This window comes from Lycorma delicatula, chromosome 4 (genome assembly GCF_047948215.1).
Source record: "Lycorma delicatula isolate Av1 chromosome 4, ASM4794821v1, whole genome shotgun sequence".
NCBI classification, from domain to species: Eukaryota; Metazoa; Arthropoda; class Insecta; order Hemiptera; family Fulgoridae; genus Lycorma; species Lycorma delicatula.
Window position 1 is genome coordinate 177,595,648 of NC_134458.1, and position 23,144 is coordinate 177,618,791.

The following is a 23,144-nucleotide window of genomic DNA, read 5'->3' on the forward strand; positions in this document are numbered from 1 at the left end:
CATTTGTGTACATTTTTAAAAGACGCAGGCAGATTTTACTCACCGCTAAAGCTGAGTATGTTATAATATGTATGCTGTATTTGGTCTATGCCATAATTATACCTGTATTAAGATTTAAGAGTGATGTGAACAATTTTCTTTGATTTTAAGTTAATTCATTTTGCTTTATTTTTCTTATTTATACAGATGTATGTTTTTCACATCACCATCATAACATATTAGGTAAAAAGAAAAATGTATTTAGCAAAATTTTATTTTACCTGTAAATTTTGGTTTAAGTTATTTTATTTAATAAATATTATAAAGCACCTTTATTCTTGTTATAATTTTTTATTTTTATATGTTTAGTGCAGTTTAAACTTATATTTGTATATAGCAGTTTTTTTTTGTTTTGCTTATGTAGTTTATATATAAAATATGTTTAACACAAAATTTTATATAATTTAATAAAATAAATACAAATTTAATTAATAAGAAGTTCTTTTCACTTCTCATATTTATTCTGCATTGTTTGTAAATTTAAAAGTGATTATTTTTTATAAGAACACTATAACTTTTCACTTTGCACAGTTTACTTTTGTCCCGTTTTTTTGAACAATTTTGGGAAATAAAAATTGGAGAAATCTGCACATTGATTTTGTATTCTGTTTTTTGAAGTTAAGTTGTTTGAAAACTTTTCATATTTACTCTTCAACTCTACTTATTATTTGGATAATCTATTATTTCATATTTGCAAATGATTCTGTTACATAATGTTTTACTAAAGTTTTGTTAGAAGTGATTATCTTCGTGAAAGCCATGATTTAATTTTAATCTTGGCTTATATTGTGTTCAAGTTTTGCAAATAAAATATTCCTTTCATTAGAAATTACCTGAAGAACTTCCATTTTCATAACTGCTGATTCTTGTTGTTTCAAATAAACTTTTAATTTTGTTGCCTTATTGTTCACATGCAACCAAACCTAATAAAAGAAAGAAATTGGTCCCTGAAAGAATGTTATCTTAGATTTGAATGTCTTTGACATTTTTGTAGGTTGAATGCTTATGTGTAATAGTAACGACAATCACTCATCATTACTCCTATTACACTCCTCATAGGAAGCTTGTTGTTTTTAAGGTAATAATGGTGTAACCATTATTCTTTGTAATAACATAGGACCAATTCAATTCAGCCTATCAACTCAGTGTAGCTATTTGAACCTAAGTTACACAATTTGTACCTGTATCTTGAATATTTTAAAATCTCATTAGAGTAATTATGTATTAATTTTCAATAGAATTTTGTACCAAATCTGAAATGTAAAACAAAAATAAACATCGTAAAACTTCAATATTTTAGATTGATTAAATATTGTGGATTAAAATCCAGTAGATTATTGTTTAATTTTCTTTTTATTATTTTATACTAATTAATTAAATATCTACATTTTTATCCTTAATTCTCATAAGCTACTCTTAGGAAAACCTTTTAAAAAGTAGAACAACTCTTTAATTTTTGCAAATTAAAAGCGAGTAAAACAATTAAGTCTATTATAAACACAACTTCTAACTCCTTAAAAAAAAAGAAGAAAAATGTAGACAGAGAAAGTCGTTTAAAAAACAAAACTGTTTTTTAAATGGCTAGGCTGTGAATCAAATAAAATCTTATTACAGGTTAAAAATATTTTTTTGTGTCGCTGGATTTTATGTCTTTAAAGCATTGCTTGACTAAGTAATATGTGAGCATTAATTATATCCTGTTGAATTTAAGCAGTATACTGATTTACAGTAGAAAAGGGTGTCAATTTGCTGCTTCACTTCTATCTCCCCCTTTGTTAATTAAATAGTGATGTTCATTATAGCCAGTTCCTGTGGTAGAGAGTGTATTGCTACTGTATACATATTTTGCTTGAAGAAGATAATGGAAAACCACTTCACACATTGCCTAGTAAATTTGTCGTGAAATAGCTGTCATTTCTGGGTGTGGAACCCAATCTAAAAAACTATTAACACATGGTTAATTCCAGAGAAATAATCTATTTATAGATTATTTCTATTTATAGATTGTATAATCTATTTGAAATGTTAGGACATTTGTAATTGTTTTGCAATTTGATGCTCAACCAGAATTGAAGGATTTGTATGTAAACTTACACACCATTAAATTGCAGTAAATTAAAGAAAACTGTTGTACTTGTGACAAAAAATATATATATTATTCTGAAATCAATATTTTCAAGACCCATATCACCTCTGTACTAATTATTTTATATATAATTCAACTTGATCCATCTAAGTACAGAATTAAACAAAGTAAAATGACACTTGCCTTATTTTTTCATAATGTCTACAATCTAAACATTTTGTAGAAATATATATTAATACAGGAGGAAATTCAACTTGCAGAGTATGAGGATGACACACTTATAAGGGCAGCACATTTTCGAATAAAGATAATGATAATACGTAAATTTTAATTCATACAGTACTATAATATTGGCTGGGCCAAACAAGTAGTATATTTTGTTTTTATCCTTTTTATATTTTTAAAAATATTCATAAATTAAAAATTTTTAACTTTTTAATCTTATTTAATTTTTTAAATCTTACTATATATTTTAATTATAATCCTGAGTTTAACATGTAATTTGATATTAAACATTTTATAAAGAAGAATTACAACTGTGGGTTGTCACAAAAGTACTATGTCGACATTATGAAAAAATAAGGTGAGTGTCATTTTACTTGTTTACTTCTGCACTTAGGTGGATCAAATTGAATTATATATTATTGTATATGTTGTAATCTGTTTAACTAGTGAACAATAAGCAACCCCCCCCCCCCAATACCCAGTGAGATGAGGATTGTACATCACACTATGACTACAGATAGTCTTTACGCATGTGTAGCTCTGCCTCATTCCCACATTTGATGTCATTCCCTGAGAACTCGTCGCCAGGCGAAACTGCTTATTTTGTTAGTTATAATGTATTACAACTGTGTATATTTTATTTGAAGTTATGGTTTATTATACAATTATAATTTGGCAACATTGACCTTTTTTAATTAGATAAGAAGAAAATAACTATTATTTATTATAGGCCTAGGCCGAAAAGAATAAACAAAAAATGTTATCATTATTCTACACGTATATTATTTTGTTTTATTATTACATATTATTTATATTATATGAATTTGATTACTTTAAAAAAATGAATAATAATGATGATTTTCAAGAATGACTATTCTTAAAAATATCCATGTGCACATCTCATGTCCTAATACTTTGTCTTCTATATTCTAAATAATATTTTTTCACAATTTGCCATGATTGTTTTCATTATCACCAATCACAATTCTTTTCAAGAGTTCAATAGCATAACTGAAATGTTAAAAAATATATAGATGAAAAACTAATTTACATTAAGAGTAAATGCCAAAAAGGTTAGGTAACAAGTTTTGAAGTTAAGTAACAGTCTTCTGAAGTTTTCTTTTCTGTAATGTAATACTGTCTATTATGTTTCTTAATGGAAAAAACATGACTTCTAAAGAAAAGTTTGTTTATATCTTCAAGTAGAGATTTGATAAAATTTTCTTTACGTGCCAAGTCTGTTCTTTGAAAAATGTTCCACAATTTTGAAAGATTTTGTAAAAATCGATAGATGGTTTGTATAAGTCCCCCTCTGACAACAACTTTTCTGTTTAGCCTCTGGAACCACTAGAATGTATTCAGAAGATGAATGAGAATATGTATGAATGTAAATGAAGTGTAGTCTTGTACAGTCTCAGGTCGACCATTCCTGAGATGTGCGGTTAATTGAAACCCAACCACCAAAGAACACTGGTATCCACAATTAGTATTCAAATCCGTATAAAACCCTATGACAACTGCTCGACATAGGTATGTTTCCCCAAATTAGAAGTAACTGTACCCAATTTCAGTTATTTATTTTTAAATTTGATCATGATGAATCTGCTAACCTATCATATATGATTTTGGTGATATCCTTGTGTTCTTCATTAACCTTTATAACATCATCAATTAAATTACAAAATATATTTGCGGTGATTGTCGTTTCTTCATTTGAGTTGTCATTCTTATAGTGCAGAGATGTAATAGAAAAGAAAGTATCTTTGTTAACTGTTATTTCAGTATACTAAGTAGCTTGAGTTTCTCACCTTCTGTAGATGCACTTAATACAATGCTTTCGGCTCTCTGAGAACCTGTCATGGTGAGATTTTCCTTCTCAGTTTTCACTGATGAATTTTCATCAATTTTTGATGAAGCAACTATTGACTTCCTTGTATGAAGTAAAGGAAGTATTTTGATCGCGAAAAAATCCATTTTGATCATCCCTGAATCCATTTTGACTAGTTCTGATGTGATGTCTGTATATATGTATCTCGCATAACTCAAAAATAATTAACCGTAGGATGTTGAAATTTTGGATTTAGGACTGTTGTAACAGCTAGTTGTGCACCTCTCCTTTTGACTGCAATCAACTGGACCAAAAAAGCCGAAAATCCAAAACATTTGTATTTTGGACTTTTTCTTAACTGCAGTAATAAGCCCTCATTGAGAGCTTTTCAACAATATATCATAAGTGGTACTTATTTTCATTGGTTCCAGAGTTATAGCCAAATAAAATTGTAATTAATGAAATATTTGGATCTTACAAGAGGAAGGCACATCAGTTCAAATCCAACTTCATCTCTTTTTTTAAACATTTTTTTTTTTTAATTTAAATTTATTGATTTATTAATAATACTAACTTCTGATTGTAAAAAAACTTTTACAATAAGTAATAATTCAGTAATAATAATAAAAAAAAATATCAGAAGTTATTAATGAAATAAAATTTTATGTACATTTTAAAAAGATGTCTATGTCATTTACTTGTTTCTTCCTTTCTCTAATTTCACTACATACGTTCCATGAGCCAGTTAATCTAATGCCAGTTCCTGTTTTAGGTAAGTGCTCAGTAGGAAAACAAACTTTTTTTTTCTACGTCATAATTTAAAAGTTTACTTTGTAAGTCTCACTCATAACGATCATATCTAAAATGTATGTTACAAATTGTCATGTTGACAACATTGAAATTTTCTTCTCTGCCACACGTGGTTATCCAAATTTTTTTTGTGTACTATCTTTTGGGAATAAGTGAAACATAAGCTTCTTATCAGGTTTATTAATATTGTTTCTGAGCTTTTTATTATTGTTATAGCAGACATCACCATTTTATATTTGTAAATTTATATGCAGTTTTTAGATATTCACAGATTTTACACTCGCTAAAATGAGAATAAAAAAACCAGTAAGTAAATCACCCACAGAAGAACACTGATCATGATGGCGATTCATGCTAAAGTACTAGCTTATAAACTGCGGTTATACTACATAGTAACTAATGGCATGTGGATTAGCAGTTGTCAGTGAGTGATGTCATGCACAGCAAAGAACAGTTTTCAACTGTGGGAGTATATTATCCATATAGTCATATCATGAGGATGGTATGTATGATGTAAGTGAGGTGTAGACTCAGACTGACCATTTCTGAGATGTGTGGTTAATTGAAATGTCTAGTATTCAAATCCACATGAAAATAACTAACTGTTACTAGAATTTGAGCCTCAGAACCTTTGACTTCGAAAATCAGCTGTTAAAACAACTGATTTGCGAAGACAAGTTTAACCGCTAATGACAAAAATAATTATGTTTTTGTACTTTCCATATTATTAAAAAAGAAGTTTTATGATCAAAAAATATTAATATTTTATCTAAGATGTACCAAACTAAATATAGATTAAGAATGTTTATGAAATCTTTTGGTTAACTCATTAAAAGTGTGACTTACCAAATTATTCTTATGTTGATTTTTGCAAAGGGCACAGTTCATAAAACATCAGGGTTGTAGTTAATCAGTATTTAGCTTTTAGTGGAAAAAATGAATATAACAAAGAGTCACTGAAAGTTGTTTCTTGAGGGAGTTGATTATAGATCCTCTTCATTAAATCCTCTATAAATTGTTATCCTCCATTTTAGTTTTAAAAATTGGCTGCCCCACAAAAATCCAGTTGGATTTTTCTGACCCTTTTTCAGAAAATGGAAAGGCTCATCTCTAAGGCTAATAAATTTGTTTTGAGTTCTCTGTGACTGTAAAGGTGTCTAGTGGGAGCTTTTCAGATTATTTGTATTTCTTAGATAAGAGCGTTATGTGACCAGATATTGGAAAATAATGATCAATGTTGCTACCAAGTATACCCAGAAAGGCACTGTGGACAGTTTTTATTCCATCCATCACAATTTATTACACTACTACTGTAAAATGCTTACATATTTTCAAATCTCAACATTTTTCTTTAAGTAGCTAGCCATTTCCTCAGATTCCCCCTCCTAGCTCATTAAAAAAATAAAACAATCTTACTCCTATATGTACTATGGATTATAGCTTCAGATTTTTCTTTGGTAGATTGGTATATTTAATTTAGATAATGGAAGGGCTGCCATGTAGGTTAAATGTGAAGAAATAATTACAGTACGGCCTCTCTTAACCAAGGTAATTCAGGGTGTTGCCGGTTCGGATAACAGAATCCACAGTTAACAGAGATACTAAGTTTCGTTCTTGAATTCAGGCAGCAAACTATATTAATATTAAATTGGTTGCTGAATAAGCCACGAATTAAAAATAATTATAACAATATTATTATTTTATTTTACTGTATTTGTTATAATAAATCAATAGTCACTGTCGCATAAAGTTTGTTAGATTTTTTAACAAAAACGTCTGTCACCTTTTGTCTTAACCAAGTAACACAGGCCATAGCAGCGCGATCACGCCAGGTTCGTACTATCATTAAGTCAAGAAAAGGAACATCATTTTGTTGTTCTAAATATTGTAGCGTTTTTATGAGAAATACAGTCCCTTCGTTGTGGCAAATTCTTTTTCATTTTCATCAATCGGTTTGTCTTTGTCACTGGAGATTTCACTAACCTCTTCTGTCACAACTTTCACAATCTTATCATAAATTTTAAATGTTGGTTCGCTTGAATCTGATTCTAACCAGTCTTGCACTTCATTATCCTTTACATTTTTACATCCCAGTGTATTTTCTAATAAAGCACAAACTCCTCATTCGATGGCATAGTACACAAAACTTTCTTGTTAACTTTTTTTTCACCCTACTCCCCTGGTCCACACATACAGTGAAGTATAGCTCATCCCAGGAAAGTGTCCTTTAACTCTAAGGGAGCGTCCCAACCTACCAACAGGGCAGGTCAGCTCTCCTGTTGGATCTTTTGCGCCTGCCTCAAATCCCCAGGCAAGGGTGTCTGGGTCCCCACCCAGAGACCGGGTCTTGGTCATTACTTACCTCTGCTTCTAACCACCAGGGAGGGGAAACAACCCCAACCCGATCATTCTCAGAACCCAAGCCTAAATGCCCCTGGAGTCCCTGGCTGTTCATTGAGACCGACACACCTGAGCATGCCGACTCTCGTGACTGGGGCTGTCCATCCTACCCTATCTTAATAGCCCAGTCTTCTACCCGCAGAATCCTAACAGCTCAGCACAACAGAGGTGATTGAGTCCACCTGTCACCAACAGGGCTAGAAACGGCGGGGGAGGGTGGCGACCGGAACGTCACTAGGCGGATGTCTTCCCCTAAGGGGTTGGGATGTTTCCAGTTGTCTACCGAGGCAAGCATGTAGGGCCAGCTCTTGTTTGCTGGGTATCCCACTCAGGACAAAAGAAAAGTGTATGCTCAACAGTATCCTCCATGTGGCAAAACATGCAAGTGGGAGACTCATGCCTTCCAAACCAGTGCAAGAAAAATTAAAAGTTACCGTGACCGGTCATTATTTGAGAAGTTATTAACTGATGTTAACTTCGCCATGCCTTCTTTTACCCCAAGTCAGATATCAGTCTTCTAGTCCACGCGGCGGTAGATCCTGTCCCCCATCTGTTCCTCCAATTATCGAGAGTGACCTGTTTCGCTACGGATCTGCTCAGTCCTTCATGTCTCATATCACGCTCTGTAACTAAGAGATCGTCTGGAGGGGTGGCCTCCAAAACACATGCTGCATCGTACGAAATTCAGACGTGACACCCAGTAGATGTCTCCTGTGCATCTTCCGCAGTCTTTTTACATTTCTCTTAATATTGATCGAGGCAGCGTACAACATAGTCGATGTAACTGCTATCATGATTAGTTTCTTCTTAGAAGCTCTTGGCGCCACATGTTACGTCGTGACTGTGTTAAGAGATTTAACGGTCTTTTCGGCTCTGTCACAGCATTCACTTACATGATCGCTAAATCTACACGATTTATCGATCGTTACGCCCAGGTACCTTACGCTGTATAGGTACCGTACCTAATCTGAGATCTATGGGAGCTGCTGTTCTGCCAGTAAATGTGATATATACACATTTAGCTGGTGCCAACTCGAGACCGTTCCATGGCAGCCAGGGCCACGATCCTGGAGCTCATCCTCATTCTTTCCGCCGACCAGAACGGCAAGATCATCCACGAACGCCGATGATTTCGAGCCCTCCGGTAGCTGCAACCTCATCATAAACAGTGAGCCACGGTACGGGGCCAAGAACTGAACCCTACGGAACACCTCCAAATGTTTGAAATCTTAGCGTGTTGCCCTCGGTATCAACGGAAATCCATCTGTCTCTCAAGTATTCCCTACCCTGACATTGAAGATAGTCACAAATCCCCTTATTTCTTAACGCAGACATCCTGTCCTGAGGCAGAGTCCCAAATGCGTTCTAACATCTAATAAAATGAGCACAGGTATACTATCAGTCCTCAACGTTCCACTCCGTAAGATCGCCACCACACTCACCACTTTTGCATGGCCTGGACAGTAGACCACCCCACCAAAAGCCAAATTGGTTGTTATGGATCCCAGCACCCACGTTCAACTTTTCCACGATGCGAGTCGCTAACATCCGTTCAACTGCTTTGCTCATGTTATTTAACAAACATAAGGGTGTGAACTCAGCTGGTAAATCGCCTCTTTTATCCTTAGCAAGAAATACCAAGAGCGAATGTTTCCAGCAGTGTGGGAAGGTCTTCGTCTCCATACCGTAATTGGCGATATCTACCACCTGCCATGGTAATGTCATCAGACCCTTGAAAATAGCAGCAGAAATACCATCTGGCTCGGGGCTTTTCTTGTGTTTCAGCTTAAATACAGCTGCTGATACTTCATCCAGAGAGTGTCTTTTTGTCTCACACTCACCATCTCTGTGACCTCCTGCTTACGGCACAGAAAAAGAGCGCCGATCTGATGAGTCAGCTGCTCCTCCGTGAGGTTGTGCAAGCATCTGCCAAAACGCTTCGTTGCGATCTTATATGCCCGACCATACAGATCATTGTCGAAGTTGCGAACAACTCACGCCGCTTCTCCCTTTTGGCACACTTGAGCGCATAATTTAAAAGTCTTCTACTGTTGAGATAGGCCTCTTCTGTGACATCGTACGCTTCACCACCATTTGACCTAAGTCTCTGTTTCTTCCTCTTTTTGGGTTGGAATTCACGCCTCAACTTGGTAATCTTTGCCGACCACCAATAAACCGGTCTAAAGTTTCTATCTCGGGCTTGAATCTTCGCCATTTCGTCTCGCATGAAATCCTGAAGCATGTCAGGGGTCGATTGGACAACATCAGCAATTTTACTCGAGACGTTTGTAACAACCGCAGAGGTCTGTTGTATCAATCTTAAGGGCAGGTCGCGGTGTACAGTGAAAAACGAAGGATCTGCCACCTCAAGGAACGTGGCCATATGGTTGCTCACAGTCTCATCATCTAGTACCCTCCAGGTACACTATCCGTGATCCCAGCGGCCATCCATGATGGTAAGACCGAGCACCGAAGAATGCCCCCTCGCCTCGTAAGTCGGGGTGCCATCGTTTAAGCAGTGGAGCCCGGTAGAATGGATGATATATGCCAGTATCTCCGCTCTCCGATTTGTGTAAGGGCTACCTGCCAGCATAGTTTTGCAGTTAAAGTCTCCTAGTAGGATGACTTTCTTATTTGACCTCGCCACCACCTCTTGGAGCCGCTTAATAAAATCCTCGTATTCATACAAGCTTGAATTGAAGGAAATATATACTCCCACTACTACGGCATACGCTAATTCTGTAACGATAATGCCACAACTACGGCTCAGAAACTGGCAACTCAATCGACCGCTTACATTCTGTACTCCGACATCTACATCTACGACATCACTCTTTTCAGACGAGACCTGATGACATCGCAGCGAGATCGTTTCTTTAAAAACATTTTGAGCAGTATTCTTCAATTTCTTTTTTGTTCAGTTTCCAATCGCCGGTGGTTGTTTCAACGACATCAAACTCGAGCAATTTTAATCACTTCTCCAGTATTTTATCTTTTAATTGCTTCTGATTTTCTGTCCATTGACACTACCACCCCTTTACATTTTCTATAAATAACATCTTTGCTACTACTAGCCATTATAAAACAATAGTATTATAAACAATTAACATTATAACACAATAACTACAATACAGTACATACAAGTAAACAACACATTACAACTACTACACGATATACGGTCACAAAATACAGACTGATCTTTATGCGTATAACAGAAACTAAAGAGAATTTATTGTTCTGCTTTACTGCCACGCGCTGTAAATACGGAATACTAGTACTACGCAATAGTAATTACGTTCAACGAATAATCTTCAGTGATAGGCTATAATAAAATTCGTACATGGAATAAACGACATCTCGGTTAACTTTTTTTATTTACATTTAACTTTTTGTACCTGAGGCTAATTATGGATTTAAGAATGGTTTATAACGTAGTGAAAAGATGCCATACCTGAGCGGGATTCAAGCCCGCAACCGCCGGATGAAAGGCCAAGACTCTTCTTGACTGCGTCGGCCGGTCATTTTGGTTAAGGGAGGCCCTACTGTATAATCGTTCTTAATTATTTTTTTTAATTGATCTGCATCTGCTTGTCATGGTGAATTTCTTGTTAAGCTTTGATACATTTCGGTTTTTAGCATTATTTTTACAGGGAATACTTTTGAGATGCTTAAATCCAGTGTTCAAAGTCTAAAAATATCTATCTGTATTAGTTAAGTTATACCGGCCTGCAATATATTTTCTTTGCAAAGTCTGTTAAAATAATCATCTGCCACTGATGAAAGTTTTTAACCTAAGTGTGATATCCACATAATTATTGTAAAAAAAAATGTATGACAAGCGATTTGCACAAGTGGTATATGGAACAAGTAATACAACAAATTAACTAAATTATTATATTAATTACATTTTCACCTATGCACTACGCCCATAGACATTATTTATGTTGTAATGTGGCTAAGCAAGAGTCTTGAAGAAATAAAAATAATCTAATTCACTTATTGAAATAAAATTCCAGGTTATTAAAATTTATGTTACGCATATTTTTTTTTTTTTTTGATTAGACCTCAATGTAGAAATTAAGTTTGCTTATTGGAGAAGAATTTTCTGTTATTTGTGTTGCCATGCTAGGTGGTATGAGAGCCATTTTAAGGTCAAATAATTTCTCTGTCTTCAGTTTGGATTGTGACTAAAGTGAAGACTCGTGTATTTAAATGCATTACAAGACGTAAATAATATTCTAAATATAGTGAGAATTTGTTACTTTATTGCCCTCTACGCTTGAAGTAAGTTTTATTGAATAGGTAATACTATTTATCAGAAAACATACTGTCAAGCATTTTGTTTAACAAAACTAGGCAATTCAATTCTAATTGTAATGCATGAAATTTGTTGAAAAATTATTAGTTTATGTACTAAGTAAGACATTGATTAGATATGTTTGCGATTTTCTGTGAGGACATTGACAAACATCAAATCCTGGTTTATATTTTCGATACAATAATATTGAATGCTTTGAGACTACAAAATAATGCACCTAAGAAAAGTAATAAAATATTTTTAATAATAATTTGACCATTTTTTGTTTTACTTGTGTGGATACTGATACAAAGATGCAGAAATTTGTAAACATTTCTATTTGATACAATGCACATCACTGGTATCATGTCGCTAGGTCTTCGGAGGTTTTTTACACGGATTTGAATACTAGATCATGGATACCGGTGTTCTTTGGTGGTTGGGTTTCAATTAACCACACATCTCAGGAATGGTCGAACTGAGAATGTACAAGACTACACTTCATTTACACTCATACATATCATCCCCATTCATCCTCTGAAGAATTATCTAAACGGTAGTTACCGGAGGCTAAACAGGAAAAAGAAGGTCTTCGGAGGTTAACCCAGCGGGTTGCTCTAGTGGTGAAGGCATCTTCGCAAATCAGCTGATTAGGAAGTCGAGAGTTCCAGCGTTCAAGACCTGGTAAAGGCAGTTGCTATTATACGGATTTGAATACTAGATCTATTCTTTGGTGTTTGGGTTTCAATGAACCAGACATCTCAGGAATGGTCGAACTGAGACTCTACAAGACTACACATCATTTACACTCATATATATCATCATCTGAAATGAATGGTGTTTCTCGGAGACTAAGCAGGAAAAAAAGGTCTTATGAGGTTAAATATTGAGACGTGCTAACCGCTTGAACTGTTATGGCGGAGGTCATTTGGCTTTTGGAAAAATATAAGTACAACTCAGTTTACGTGCTTTAGACTAAACATAATATTTGAAGGTAACTACTTCTTAAGAGTTAAAAAATGTTTCATATAAAATTAATACATTTTTGACGTGTATTTTTGTTTAATTTATTGCTTTGTTTTTTAAAGGATGGCTTTTGGAATGAAATTGATTTCGTGACCACATGTTGCGTGTTGAAGTCTTACTACATAACCTTCATTCAATGATCAGTTTAAATTTAACCCATTGTTGAATTTTTCTATGTCATTTTGTTTATTTTAATATGGACCAAATTAATAACGAACATGTTAAAAAAATAGGCGAAGTATTAAATGATCCTAAACGGCCTCTAAAGGAGAGATTCAGGGCTTTATTTACTTTAAAAAATATTGGTGGAGACCAATCAATATTTTGGATTAATGAGTGTTTCAAAGATCCATCTGCACTACTAAAGCATGAATTAGCGTATTGTTTGGGGCAAATGCAAGATAAAAATGCTGTACCACTCCTGACTATGGTGTTAAAAGATAAAAATCAAGAACCAATGGTCCGACATGAAGCAGGTAAACAGTTGAATTTATGGGTATATCATTTATGATATATCCAAGTTTACTGGTTTCTGTTGTAGTTAGTTTTTAAAGATTTATTAAATTTTTCTAACCGCCTTTGAGTTAGCTTTCATTACGGAATGTTAGTTGCTACATTTCTCTCTCCGCTAGTTTGTACATAATTCGTTTTGCCCGTACGCATGATTTTCGTTTTACTTAAAACTATGTGTATTGCTATTTATTGTTGATATTTTAAACGTTGCTAAGTGGTATGTAATCTGACAAACCATTTATATATATCACACCAAAGTAGTCTTAAATTTAATAACGATAAAACGGTTTAAATAAGTTTCCTTAATGCAATTTAGTGTGTGCTAGGTAGCCAATAAGCAAGTTAACTATTTTGTGCCATTTTGAGAACATAACAGAAAAAACCAAATTAACTGCTCACAATAATATTTGGCAGATGGCAAAGTAAAAATCAACAGCCCCAATCATTTGGATCCAAAAGAAAGTTAAAGTGTGAGTTAGATCTTGCATAAAATAAGTTGGGTTCAGTTTATCACTAAAAATAGTTTGAAGTTACCTTCATTATTGACCAACGTGGAAAAAAAAAATTGAAAAGCATGGTAGATAATTTTTAAAATAGTGTTCCTGCTGTTCTATACAGTTTTTTATTTACTGCAGTATTGATATTTCTTAATTAACCATTTTTCTGTTATAGCTGAAGCATTAGGTGCCATTGGAAGTGATGATTGTATTGAAACTTTAAAAGAATATGCTAATGATTCTTTTATTGAGGTTGCTGAAACATGTCAGTTGGCTTTAAAGAGAATGGAGTGGCTAAAAAATAATTCTGATAATGATAATTATAAAAATAGCAGTATTTATTATTCAGTTGATCCAGCACCACCATCTGATGAAACAGATGTTAATAAATTAAGATCGATTTTATTGGATGAAAACGAAAGTTTATTCAATAGATATAGAGCTATGTTTTCCTTGCGTGACTTAAATACAGTTGGATCAGTATCTGCTCTGTCTGAAGGTAAACCATTATTATTTACTTTGTAGCATTAAAATTGAAAAGTGGTGGAAAAAGTTTAACCAATTTTTTTACTTTATGAAAAGATTATTCACATATTTTTTTGTACTCCTGTTCTTATCTTGGCATCAGCTTATGTTATTGTTGATTGTTTTTTCTTTTGAATAGGCAGTCACATTTAAATTATGTTGAGAAGGTGTGTTTGATTTGAATTAATTTGTTCTTTAATGTATTGTTATTGTGTGTTTTTGTATATCTGTGACCTTTTTAATGTTCCAGTCTACGGTAAGATGCTATCCTTGTTTGTGCTATGTTTAGAATATCAAGGTTGTTGTTAGTATTGGTAGATTTATGATTTTTTTCTATAAGATGGTTGGTAAATGTGAATTGTTAAAGTTGCTGTGGAGAGCTCTGTTTATTGTATCTTTGTATGAAGCTATGTCTCATTTGACCAATATATATTGCTCAACCCCAGTTAATATATTCTGGGGTTGTCATGTTTTCTGGTTTAGTTATGTGTATTGGTTTGTTTTATTTATTTGTTCTGATGGCTACATTACATCCTTAATTTTTAGTGTGGTTTATTTATTACAAAAGGCAATTTAAATTAAAATTTTCATCCAAATACGAACATGACAAATAAATTTTCTTTGCCTTACCATCCCAGAAAAATAACAAACAGTATTATTCAAAACATCCAATCTTACATAAACTACTTGCTATTTATAAGTATGATCCACAAACTGAAGAACACATAGAAGAAAACCCTACATTACCTACACTCATTGTTCAGAATAAAGAGATATGACATCACACTCATTGACATACTTGTGTGAAAATTAGGTAAAAATAACAAAGAAAAATTATATCAGAAATACTTCACATTAATAAAGATTCAGAGAAATTAGTTCATAAAAAAAAAAAAAAATGGCTATAATATTGCTTTATAACTACAAACAGTACTAAATCTTTTTCTCAATTTCATTGAAGACTGTGTAGCCTCCACCTCTTCAGAAGTCTTTTTTTATCTAATTATCTCATAGACATAAAAACAAAATCCACATATATTAATAACTTTAATAATATGTTCAAATATAAAAAAAAATTATGCTTGATTGTTATGAAATGTATAAACACAATGACATACTAAATGAACAGATACAATTCAGACCGAATATTCTTTTCAACCACATTCTAAATCCATACTAATTAAAAAAACTGCCAACAGAAATATCATGAGATAAGAGTGAAAACATCAGCACCAATCATTGAATATGATTGATTACAAAGTCAACTAAAAATACTGTCCATTTCAAAAATAATATCGGAGTTTTAAAGCTATGTAATATTTCTCAAGTTTCATGTACATTGATTAATTATACAAGAAATGAAAGAGCAACCCTTTCAGTTAAAGCTTACAGTTAACTCTCACAATTTTAGCTATGCACAAGCTTATAAACTGTTGCTTGTACTTTCTGCTTGAAAGCGCTAGTAGCAAAGATGGTAATCCCCCAACAGAAAGCATTTTGGAGTTTGCACAATGTAAATCTGTAATTACTGTCAATATGTGTTATTTGAAGTTTCGTTGTGATCCCCCAAGTGACAATAACAATAGTTTGTATAAAACCACTGGCTGAATTTGTAAAGGTAAGAGTACAGGACGACCGAATGTGTCCAAAGACAATGTTGAACATGTAAGAGAGTCTTTGTGTGTAGTCTAGGAAATCTGTTAGGAAGGCTAAATGCGAATTAGCAATTCCAGTGATGTCTGTGGAGGGTTTTAAGGAAACACTTACAACTGCATCCATATTGTTTACACCTGTTACAAGCTCTGACGCCTACAGATTATGTTTTGCATGCTAGCTTCGCAAATGAAATTATATACTGTGATGTTGAAGACTTTCTTTATCATGTCGTATTTTGTGTTAATGGAAAAGTAAACACTCATAATGACTGTATCTGGGGATCAGAGAATCCTCATGAAATATTGCAGTCTGAATGAGACTCCCTAAAACAGAATGCTTTTGTGCTGTATCCCGACTGCAATTTTAGATGTCATTCTTTTTCACGGCAGCAAGTGTGTCTGGAATGAACTTTCTTGATATGCTGCAGATATGACTCTTCAGTTGCAATACGAACCACAGAAATGTATTTGGCAACAAGATGTGGTGCACTTCCTCACTGGAATAACTTTGTGATTGGTTGAATGAAATTCTCCTCAACCACTGAGTTGGTCTCTGGGGACCAGTTGATCGGGCTTGTTTGCTGTGGTCTCCATATTCCCCCCGATCTGACCCTGTGTGAATTTTTTTTTTGAGGTTTATAAAGGATCAAGTGTGTGTGCTACTGTTACCAGCTGACCTACCCGACTTGAGACAGGATTGAAGCAGCTGTTGCATAAATTGCTCCAGACTTTCTCATTAAAGTATGGGATGAACTCTCCTATGTGTGCCATGTGACAAATTGTTCTCACATTAAACACTTAAATATTACATTACTTTAAAACCTTGATATACATTTTGAAACACGATATTTGTTTAGTTTGTTGTTACAAAAGTTTACATTTACAAAAGAAGGAGGTTCTCAATTTGTACCATATGTGTTTCATTTTTTTGTTCTAAAGTAATTTTTTACTGAATTCACCAAATAGTCACTAACTTTTCATAAATAATAGTGGATCCACCTCTGTAGTCATTCTATTGCTGGATAATGTTGGGCCAATAGAAAAAACAGTACTGGTTAAAAACACTTCTGCCAATATAGCTCACATACTCACTCTTGTACAAATCTTTTTTTTTTTACATGTTTATAGGTAGTAAGAAGTTGTGTAAGGAACAAAATCTTTGTAGTTTATAATTAAATAAGACGATGTGTAGTATAACTGATAAAATAATTTATATTAATAATATCAGGAGGTTCACAAAAAACAGCAAAAGTCCATTTTTTTTAAATGTGGCAAGATTAAATTTTACCTTTTTTGAGGATGTTCTTTCAAGTGTAACATTTTTGAAGTAAAAGCAATGTTTTTACATGTTAATTTCATAAAAATATAACTATATATGTTGGGCCAATAGAAATAATAGTACTGGTTAAAAACACTGTTCTTGTACAAATCTTTTTTTTAATAATATAAAAATACATAATTATGTATTATGGTGCTATTATCCAATAAATTTTAATATACTCTGATGGCATTTTAGTAGTGTGATAAAGAATAAATAGAAATACTCTCTTGATAAGTATATATTTCATTTTCCCAACAGTACAACAGATTTTTAACTGACTGAGAAAAAAGCTTATCAATATGATTCACACACTATACCCTACTTATGTTCAGAAGGTTTCTATATTTATAGTACTAAAACAGTTTTGCTTTAATTTTTACAGCTTCATAACATTTTTCTGTAAGTTGTTTTAATAAAAGTACTTCAAATCCAAATGAACTTATTTTTTGCCACAGAATTTTTCTGTTTCATGTGTGGTGTCATGAAAATTATGGTGGGTAGGTAGAAGGTACACTTCTGGGATCTTTTTATTCAGTTTTTCAGGTTAAAAAACATTCGAAATTATCAAGTTAACACTATAACAAAATGTTTTCAGACATATGTTTGTGTAACTTTTTCCTTATTTCAAGCTCTAGAATCAGTTCCCTTTTCCTTTCCTCCTGAATAACTATATATATATATTTTTTTTTTTTTTTTGTTTGAACATGACTTTTGTTCAGAAGCTCTGATTTTGATATTATTTTTTTAAACAACAGATGAGTTGCTAGTAGTGGTTCTCTACAATTGCTTTATTGTATGAAACCAGTAGAAAAAAGTAATGGGTAAAAGAATTTTTTTTCAAAAATAGCATTATATTGTTATTTATTAATCATAGAAGGCCAAAATAGTAAATAAAGTATATTTTATTATAGCTCTCACTTAATTCAGGACTGCTTTCAAAGATACCCTCATCATCAGCTCAGTATACTTATTAAAAAGGATACAAGTATAAATATATTGTCTACTGTTGTTAACCTGACATTACACTAATGTATATGTGCATGCATTATACTCTACATATATTTATTAAATATATTGTCCAGTGAACCTGTTGCCAAATCACAAGGCTGATAGGATAGATAAAGATGTTGTCTATCCAGTTGTTACAATTATTACCAATAAAAACCACACAAACACACCAAATTAACAGCAGACTCAATGTAAACTTACCAGTTTAGGTAACTATTTTTCAATTTCATTGATATGTCATCAACAGAATTAGTTACAGCTAAGCCAGTTGCCAAGACAGATGTACAAATTTCAAGATTGCATAGTTTTCATGTTTATTTATAGTACGTTTTTATGATTATATTTGTAAACGTAATAGTTTTTTTAATGTATTATTTTTTTGTATTTATTTAATGCTTTATGTGTATTAGGTGATCAGCAATATTTGTAAAATTCTTTCGTTTTTCATTTTATAAATAACATTATTAACAACAGGTACTTTTAAATAACAAACATGTAAATTTTGAATTGAAATACTGAAAATTATAAACTATATTTATACTATTGAATAATTACATATTATAGTATTGAAAATTATAAATCAAATCGGCACACTTGTCTTGATAACTGGCTTATTTGTAACCATTTTAAATGTGATTTAAAATAACTATGTTTTAACTTATGACAAAGGTAATGTGTTTATGAGGGTTTAGAAAGTGACCTAGGTTTCGAACTGCTTCCACATGCACCTTATTCACTGGATTTGGCTCTTAAAAGACAGTTGTCAAAACAAAACACAAGTTTCTTCTGAATTTTTTTTGTTCTGCAAAATAAGCGCCTCAGCTTTTGATCTCAACATTTGAAGTGAATTATCATTTAGATATTTCTTCAGGTTTGGGAAGAAGAAGTAATCACTGGGAGCCAAATATGGCAGCATAGGTTATGACCTATGATTCCACATACGCCATAACTCATATGCTTCTATATGTTGAAGCAACAACGGAGTTAAGTATGCAGGCAAATTATCATGGTGAAAGAGCACCTTCTGTTTGGCCAGATGTAGACGTTTAGCCTGAATAGGATTCTCCAGTTATTCCAATAATAAAGCATTAATACTCCATGGTGATGGTTCTTTCTTTTTCCAGGTAGTCTATGAGCACCACACCACAAAAATTATAAAAAAACCAGTAGCCATGACTTTTGCTGCAAATGGAACCATTTATGATTTCTTTAGCTCCTCCTCCAATCTCCTGTTGTCTCATGTATAATGGTGTATCCATTTTTCATCTACTGTTATAAAAGTGTGAAGAAACTTATAAGTCTAAACACATTTGAGAAATGTTCAATCAAATGGATTTTTGGTCAACTGGTAACAAACACAGCACCCATTTAGCAGAAAGATTTTTTATACTCAAAACATCATGTAAAGTGTAGTGAACATGATCTATTGAGATGTTTGCAATGTCAGCAAACTCATGTACCTTCATTCAATTAATATAGCTTTGTCAGTTTTTTTTTATAATTGTGCGGTCTTAGCAATTTTAGCCAGAGATTTCATCATTTTGAATGGTGATATAAAACCACATCTAAATTCAGTTACAGTCCACTTTTTTATCATCCAAAATAAAAGGAAAAATCTTTGAAAGTGGAATCTTTAATTATTTTTGTATGTCCCTTGGGGTTAAACTTTTTAAAACAAAGTATTATGACAGTCTGAACTTCAGTTTTAATTGTCTTTTAGAAAATGTCAATTTATTCACTCTACTCAATCGTCTTAAACAAGTAACCAAATGCACATTTCTGTAACTTTGCAGCACACCATCTAAAGGATCACACTTGACAATTAAACATTGTTTGATCATATTTGCATAATCTCTGTGTCAGGCCAAGAACTTCAACAACTCTAGTATATATGTATTATGTACATGAATGGAGGATGATCCTCCCTGCAGATCTCAAATCAAAGTGGCACTAATTTTTTTTATATGGAGACGTCCAAAATATCATATGAAGTCAGTCAGTCGACATTTGTTCTCTTATTTATAAAATAAATTAATGAATAACCATGTAATTAAAAATGATAATCCCTGATTATGTTGGCAACAGTGATAAATAATCTTATAATAGTATATTTGCTAAATATATGTAAATTTGTTAAATTGATATAAAATTATTTTTGACTTTAATATAATTGTTTGTTGATTTTGGTCTCTGGTCTCGAAATGTATATGTTTTGACTTTGTTTCTCTGGTCTTAAAATGTATGTGTTTTGAATATGCCTACTGTTTAGTTGTTTGTAGTTATTAACAGACATTAACCATCAAAATAGTTTTAAAACATTGTACATTTTACAATCTTGTATCCTATAATATAATTATAATTATCCTGTAAAATAATATTTTTTTGCATAATATAAAAATATCCTGTACTTTAGTCAAACTGAGTATATTGTGGGCCCTGTTATGAGCACTTACTGAGGGTCCTATAATCCTATGAAAATAAAAATCATAAGTTATATTACTGATATTGTAGCGTTTATTAACCAGTGATTTTCAGTTATATCTGCTTTATTATTTGGCATGTTTTTACTGTTGAGGTAAAAGAATTAAGTTATTTACTGTTTGATCTTATTAAAAACACACTGTACTTGTGTATTGTAACAACGCCACTATGATTGGAAGGTTATAACCAGTGCAACTGGTGGGAGTTAAATAACTATGTTCTACTTCTTATCAGTAAGACCATAAAATAAAAATATTTGTTAAATTTAACTGTGAACTTATTAGTAAAATGTGTGCACTTAGAATTTGGGATCTCTCACATTGTGAAGAGGAAGCTGTTACATTTTTACAGGTTAGGTTAGGTTAATTTGAATTAATAATTCAATTTCTAGTTTTGTGTTTCTACTTTATTCCTAACAGAGTCCAACAGCCATCATAAATTTATAGACCTATTACATACAACCTTCCAACCTTAGTGGCACTGTTATAAAACATAAGTACCAAACACATTTTTAAATAATTTAGGAGATCAGTGTCCATCTTATAAAATTATGTTGCGGTGATTGTTACACCTTTCACTCGTAGTGTATCTGCACAGTAGGTCGCTTCAGTTTTTAAAAAATTTCAATTCCAAAGTAACAAACACTTTTGTAGAAGTTAAAAGATTTTATTGTTTATTCCAGGTTTACGTGTTGGTGGTGCTTTGTTTCGCCATGAGATTGCATTTGTACTCGGTCAGATGCAACAAAGTTCTAGTGTTACGTCGCTTATAGAATCTTTAGAAGATAAATCTGAAAATGAAATGGTTCGTCATGAATGTGCAGAGGCACTTGGTTCAATTGCAACTTCTGAATGTTTAAAAGTATTAGAAAAATATTTAAAAGATGATAAGCAAGTAGTTAAAGAAAGTTGTGAGATTGCATTAGATATGTGCGAGTATGAGAATAGTCCTGAATTTCAATATGCTAATACACTTTTGCAAGTTGTTTAAAAGCTGAATGTGATTTGTTGTTTCTGAATACAGTAAGATAAGTTTAACTGAATTTATAGACATGTTTTTATCTTAACTTGTTATGGATTATATTTTATAAAATTATTTAAATAAAGTTAAATAAATTTTTGTCAAAAATGAACTATTAGTTTTATTTTAAGGAAGCTTATACTTTTCTATTATACAGGTGCCATTCTGTATGTTTCATGAGTTTTTGATAAATGAGTTGTTCACGTTGTTAACTGGTAGCATTGTTTGGTGTATGCGCTCAAACAGTATACCCAGATTTTATCTATTATATTTTTTTCATTTAATTAAAAAACATGAAAGATATTAAATGAAAAAATATAATACATAAATTTCAACATGAAACTTTTACAAGTTTGACATAATTACTCCTCTGATAAAAAGTGAAAAGTTCTGAAAAAATCTTACGGAAGCACAATTTCAACATTAATTACAAAATGCTGGCAAAGAGTAGTATAACTTTCCCAGCTTTTTCCTTGATTATTTCACCAAAAGGTTTTTAAATATTAATGCCTATTATTTTTATTTAAGATTTTGGAAATTGGTTTTTAGAGATACTAGTAATATTTCTCTAGCTGGTACTGAATGTAGCATTATTACTCTGGTAAAAATGCTGATAATAACCTTTCGTATAATTCGCTTATAAGGAAACATTTTAACAGGCTGATTCCCATGAGAGACTTTATGTTTCTCACCATGTCTGTATAATTTACTTTGACATGAGAGACTGATCTGTCTCTCATGTAGTAATGTTTTAAAATTGTTCATCAGATGGATTGGACGCTCTGGTGCATTGAATTACATATTGAGCTGACTTCAGAAAACATTTCCCTGGTATTGGTTTTCTTGATTTCAAACGAGTTCAAAAGTCAATCAACTTGATATCTGATTCTTAACATAAATGCAATAATTTTATCATTATTGCATAATTAATAGTTTTATTATTCATGTCTTAATTATAATGAGAATGATTATTTTATATTTTTAATGTGTTACAATTAGGTTTATTTATTTACAATATTTATTTAGGTTTATTTACAATAAGTTATTTAGGCTGTTTTGTTTTTAGTCAGTTGATGTTGATTAAGAAAAAAAGGCATTGATGTGGTATAAAAATCTTTAATTGTGTTGCAAGGATTTTTACACGTCTCAGTACAGATTTTTACAGTTGTTGCTGGCCAAAAAAAAAGCAAGATTCAGTTTCAACAAAAGTGGTGATCGAATTAGTACAACCATATATAGATTCAGGCCAGTGTCTTTATGTTGATAACTGGTACTCAAGTGTTTCAGTTGCTGAAAAGATGCTAGATAGAGGTACATATCTCTAGTTGGAAAAAAATTCATACCGTATTTTCTTACATACCGTAAGAAAAATTCTAAAGTTGTGATTGAAAAAAGGGGAAGTTTATGCTCTTT

The 23,144-nt window shown here is 32.3% G+C and overlaps 1 protein-coding gene across 1 annotated transcript; it reads left to right on the forward strand.

Annotated features, from left to right (window-relative positions):
- The first annotated feature begins 12,807 nt into the window (after positions 1–12,807).
- On the forward strand, positions 12,808–21,843 carry nero (deoxyhypusine hydroxylase nero). The gene is made up of 3 exons (XM_075364757.1): positions 12,808–13,187; positions 13,897–14,220; positions 21,394–21,843. The coding sequence occupies exons 1-3, from the start codon at positions 12,908–12,910 to the stop codon at positions 21,699–21,701; spliced, it is 912 nt and encodes a 303-aa protein (XP_075220872.1). The 5' UTR covers positions 12,808–12,907; the 3' UTR covers positions 21,702–21,843.
- The last annotated feature ends 1,301 nt before the right edge of the window (positions 21,844–23,144 follow it).

Coding starts and splice junctions, on each gene's coding strand:
- nero (XM_075364757.1), top strand. CDS start 12,908: ATGGACCAAATTAATAACGAACATGTTAAAAAAATAGGCGAAGTATTA. Junction 13,188..13,896: donor AATGGTCCGACATGAAGCAG/GTAAACAGTTGA, acceptor TTTCTGTTATAG/CTGAAGCATTAGGTGCCATT. Junction 14,221..21,393: donor AGTATCTGCTCTGTCTGAAG/GTAAACCATTAT, acceptor TGTTTATTCCAG/GTTTACGTGTTGGTGGTGCT.